A 4908-nucleotide genomic window follows, 5' to 3' on the forward strand; every position below is an offset into this window, starting at 1 on the left:
GGCGCGCCGCCAGTGCTTCTTGCTGTCGATGTCTCGCTCGTCGAACGTGCCGGGGCTCGGCAGGCGTGCCGAGCCGCCCAGCAGGAAATGGTTCGGTGTGATGGACTCGTCGTCGTCGCCGCTCACAGATACGTGGGTGAGCGGCCGGCTGTTGACGACGTACTCGACCTCGCAGAGCAGCGTCGCGAGGACCTCCTCGCGTGGGTGGCGCTCGTGCAGCGTGGCGCCTAGCGCGGTCTTAACGCACCGCACTAAGCGCTCCCAGGCGCCTCCCATGAAAGGCGCGGAAGGCGTGATGAAGCGCCAGGCGATGCCGCGTCGGCTGGCCTCCTCCTGCCAGGCCTCACGCAGCTCACGGTCAGCACCGTGCATGTTGGTGCCGTTGTCGGAGTAGATTTCGGTGGGACAGCCGCGTCGCGCTGCGAACCTGCGCAGCGCCAACACAGCTGAGTCCGCGCTGAGGCTGTGCGCGATCTCGAGATGAACTGCCCTCGTTGTGAGACACGTGAACAGCGCCACGTATCGCTTGTGATGCTGACGACCGACGGTGACTGACAGCGGGCCGAAATAATCAAGCCCGGTGTATGTGAACGGCCTGCGGTGATGAGCTAGGCGTGTCTTCGGGTGGTCGCCGGTTGCCGGCGTCGGCGCGCGCGCGCGACGTATGCGGCAGTGCAGGCAGCGCGCGATAACTTGCTTGACTGTCGGGCGCAGGCGCACAATCCAGTAGTGCTGTCTGACCTCATTCACGACGAGCTCGGTGCCGCTGTGTTGTAGGCTACGGTGCGTCCAATCTATATATAGCTGTGTAATACGGTGATCGCCGTCTAACACAGGTGGACTCTTCACGCTTTTAGCGACTTTGTCTACAGCAGCTATGCGGCTTCGCAGTACTATAACTCCGTCGTTTAGTTCTATGCGCAGCGGGTACAGCCGGCTACTACTTGCGACTGTTTTGTTGCTCTCGAGACTGGCTATTTCTTGTTTAAAGGCTTCTTGTTGCACCACACGAACTAACAGCTTCTCTGCTCTTTGAATATATGTCGCGTCCAATATAATAAACTTGCGTGTGTATATTTGGGCGCGCGCAGCTTCGGCGGGCGCGCGGGGCGCTCGCACCGCTCTCGACCAATCAGGATCGTTTTCTTTGTTTTTCTTTGTTCGCTTGTAGAACGTTTTTTCTGTATGTTGTTTTCTACATAACGATATAAACTGTAGTACTCTGGCTGTGGCGCGCAGCAATCGCTCCCATCTTGAAAATCGAGCGGGGTCGGGAACGACGTCTATGAGGTTTGCTGCGCCCGCTTGTATGAGCGTGACTGTTTTTTCCTCGCCTGTCGGTTGACTGTCAGCTGGTGACTCGGTCGGCCATGTCGATGGGTCGTCGTAGAGGAACTTAGGGCCGCAGTACCACTCGTGGTCGGTGTGAAAGTGCGTCGGGACGTCGCGGGTGGCGGCGTCGGCTATGTTGCTTTTTGTAGGCACCCAGCGCCACTCTTCGACTCTGCTATTTTCCTCATGGCGGCCAATCGATGTGCGACGAATGGCTTGTACGATCTGGCTCCTTTCCTTATCCATGTCAGAACGGTTCTGCTGTCACTCCAGTAGGTCACGGAGGCGGGCTTGACGTTGTGTTCATATATCACTGCGGCTGCGACGCGCGTACCCATCACCGCGGCTTGCAGCTCCAGGCGCGGTATTGACAGCAGCTTCAGCGGCGCCACCTTCGCCTTCGCCATGACGAGGCTGACGTGCACGTTGTTGTCACGGGTCGTTGACCTCCAGTACACCGCTGTAGCGTAGGCCTTCTCACTGGCGTCGGTGAACACGTGTACTTGTATTTCTGTAGCCTCGCTGTACCCAGGATAACAGCGCGGTATGTTTACGTTCTTCAGCTGTTCGAGATGACTTATCCACGCCCTCCACTGGCTTGATAGTTCTTCATCGAGAGGTTGATCCCAGTCGACTCCCCGCCTCCAGGCTTCTTGCAGTATTTGTTTCGCCTTGATTGTTATAGGTGAGGCGAGGCCCAGCGGGTCGTATAGCGACATAACTATCTTGAGCGCCTCTCTCTTGGTGGGCGTTTCCTTGTCGAGCAGGCCAGTAGGTAGGCGCGCGAGTTTTAAGTTGAAGCTCAGCTCGTCCGTGTGTGGCTTCCATATCACGCCGAGTACTTTCTCTGTGTTTTCTATATTTCCAAGATTAACAATCTGTGTTGTTTCTTGGCCCGGTACCAATTCACGCAGCACTTCTTCGCTGTTGGATACCCATTTCGTTAGGTCGAAGCGCGCTTTACTATGTATTTCTTGTACTATCTTGATTGTGCGCGTCGCCTCTTCTGTACTTCTGAAGCTATCCAGGTAATCGTCCATGTAATGATTCTTGACTATTGCTTCTACTGCTTCTGGGTGTTCGTTCGCATGGCGTTTAGCATTCCAGTTCTTAGCGAATATTGCTGTACACGGTGAACTTGCTGCGCCGAATATTATTGACGTCATTCGGTACTCTTCCGGCGCCCCCTCCCGCCGCTCTCCTCGCCACAGATATCGGAGAGCGTCTCTGTCTTCTGGCTTTACTTTCACCTGCATAAACATTTCAGTAATATCTCCGGAGACGGCGACGCGGTGACGTCGGAATCGCATCATCACGCCGGGCAGCGACTGCAGCAAGTCCGGACCCGTGAGCAGGTAGTCGTTCAGTGACATCCCTCTTGTCTTCGCTGCTGCGTCGTGAACTATACGAAGCTTCTCCGGTTTCATAGGGTTGAAGACGTCGAAGTGCGGCAGGTACCACGTTCTTCCCGGTGTACGTTCAAGGGGCGCTTTCTCTGCGTAGCCTTTTTCTATTAGTGAATCCATCTGCGCCATATATCTAGTCTTCAGAGCAGGATTCTTGTCGAGTTTTTTCTCTATTGATACGAGTCTATTCATCGCAGTCGCGTAGCTGTCCGGCATCTGTATCTCGTCACTCCTCCATAGCAACGCAGTCTGAAGACGTCCATCTTCCAACTGTACTATACTGCGTTGTAATATATCTTCCGCTCTCTTCTCCGGGTCAGAAGCTGGTCGGCACGGGTTGATGATGAGTGACTCGAGTGCGAAGTATTCACGAAGTTGCTTGTCTATGCTTTCCTCGGCGCCGTTCAGCTGATTGACGTAGTGCACCTGCTGTCCCAGAATCCTAGTGCGGGCACCGTGCAGCACCCAGCCCAAGGGAGTTAACGATGCTATCGGCTGATGCTGGGGCCCTCTTCTGATGTCTGTTGCTAGGAGCAGATGCCAGTTGTCTTGCCCGATGATAATCTTCGGCGTCCCTGCGTTGTACGTCAGCTGATCTGCCAGGTCAAACAGGTGCTTGCAGTCAGCGATGTCATCCTTGCTGATTGACTGCGGCGACAGGTGCAGGCGTGGTATGGTGCGCGCCCTGAAGGGTATCTTCTTCCTATGGCAGGTCGATAGCGTGAGGTCAACTCTCTTCGACGTGGGCGTGTCGATAGTCACGTCGCTGATGGCGCCTATTTTCATCGGCTCGACTGGTCCCTCTGCACCGATCATGTCTGCCAGCTCTTCGTCAATCAGTGACACGGTTGAGCCGTCATCCAGCAGTGCGTAGGTGCGCACTTCTCCCGCCGGTCCGGACAGTTGCACCGGAACGATTTTCAGGAACGCTTGATTTGTGTGGTTGCGTGAACTTGCGACTATTTCTTGCGCTTCTTGTGCAACTTCAGTAGTGCTCGCCTTCTTCTTGTAGTGAAGCAGATGATGGTGTGATGCTGTGCAGCCCTCGATTCCACATCTCTTCTTCTGACATCTGTGTCCGTGCTGACGATGGCGGAGGCAGCGGAAGCACATGTTGTGCTGCTTGGCTAGTTCCCACTTCTTGTCCGCAGAAGCCTTCACGAACTTGTGGCAGTCTAGCGATCGGTGTCCATCCATCTCGCAGATGCGGCACTTCGATGCGGGCTTCTTGTCTATAGTGGTGTGTGTTCTCTGCGTCACACGTCTAAGTCCAGTAGCTTCACTGATGTTTTCAGGCGGTGCAAACGCGCTGCAGTAGCGAGCTTGTTCGGTGATGAAGTCGCTGAAGAGACTCAAGTCCGGCGTCGACTGGTACTTCTCAGTATATGTCTTGTACCACTGTACACGTAGCGAGTTCGGCAGCTTCTCTGTGAGGATGCGCATAAGCTCGGCGTTCATGAGGTAGTGTTCCTTTTTCAGCGCTCGCAGTGTGACGATGCCACTTCGTACACGGCTGGCGAAAGTGCAGATGTCCTTCGGTGCTTCTCCGCAGCGTGGCAGCCCGCGCAGTCTGTCTGTCTCCGCTTGCGCTATTGAGTCGGGGCGGCCAAACTGAAGCTCCAACTCCTTCATGATGTCATCCGGCCTGGCGTTGCCGATAAGCTCGGAACTAACTGTATCAAGCGCTCTTCCTCGCAGGCTTCTTCTCAGCCTCGCCGTATTTTCCACATCGTTGAAATATGGTCGCGTTGTCTCATAGATGGCGCGGAACGATAGCCATTCTGTATGCAATCCACTAAAGTTCGGCAGCGTCATGATGACTTTCGATGCAGCAGGGTTGTGGTACACCGGTTTCTCTTCGCTTCTATTGCCGGCTAGCGATGCGATGGCGGAGGTGAGCTCCGTGATAAACGGACGGAGCCCTTCACCCCCTGCGGTATCTTCAACTGGTTTCTTCATTGATGGAAGGGCTTCAGTATCGATGGTCTTCGAGGGGGGGGCTCTGGTTTGTCCAGGGTACCCGGCAGTCTATGTCCTCCCTCGGCGGCGGCGTCTCTTCCAGGAGCAGTACTTATTCCACGCAGGACCGGATTCACTATAACCGCGGAGGGGGGGGCTCGGGCAGGTCCAGGGTATCTGGTGGTCTATGTCCTCCCTCAGCGGCGGCGTC

General features: G+C 55.4%; 1 protein-coding gene across 1 annotated transcript; it reads right to left on the reverse strand.

Annotated features, from left to right (window-relative positions):
* Positions 1–23: 23 nt before the first annotated feature.
* Positions 24–4697, reverse strand: LOC131842450 (uncharacterized; the record flags this gene model as incomplete). The annotated part of the gene is made up of 2 exons (XM_059190980.1): positions 1614–4697; positions 24–1569 (listed from the first exon to the last, which is right to left on the reverse strand). Coding segments are annotated over exons 1-2 (4630 nt in total), but the record flags the coding sequence as incomplete, so codon positions are not given.
* Between the last annotated feature and the right edge of the window lie 211 nt (positions 4698–4908).

Source organism: Achroia grisella, unplaced genomic scaffold (assembly GCF_030625045.1).
Source record: "Achroia grisella isolate CSIRO2021 unplaced genomic scaffold, CSIRO_AGI_Agris_v1 utg2329, whole genome shotgun sequence".
Classification (NCBI taxonomy): Eukaryota; Metazoa; Arthropoda; class Insecta; order Lepidoptera; family Pyralidae; genus Achroia; species Achroia grisella.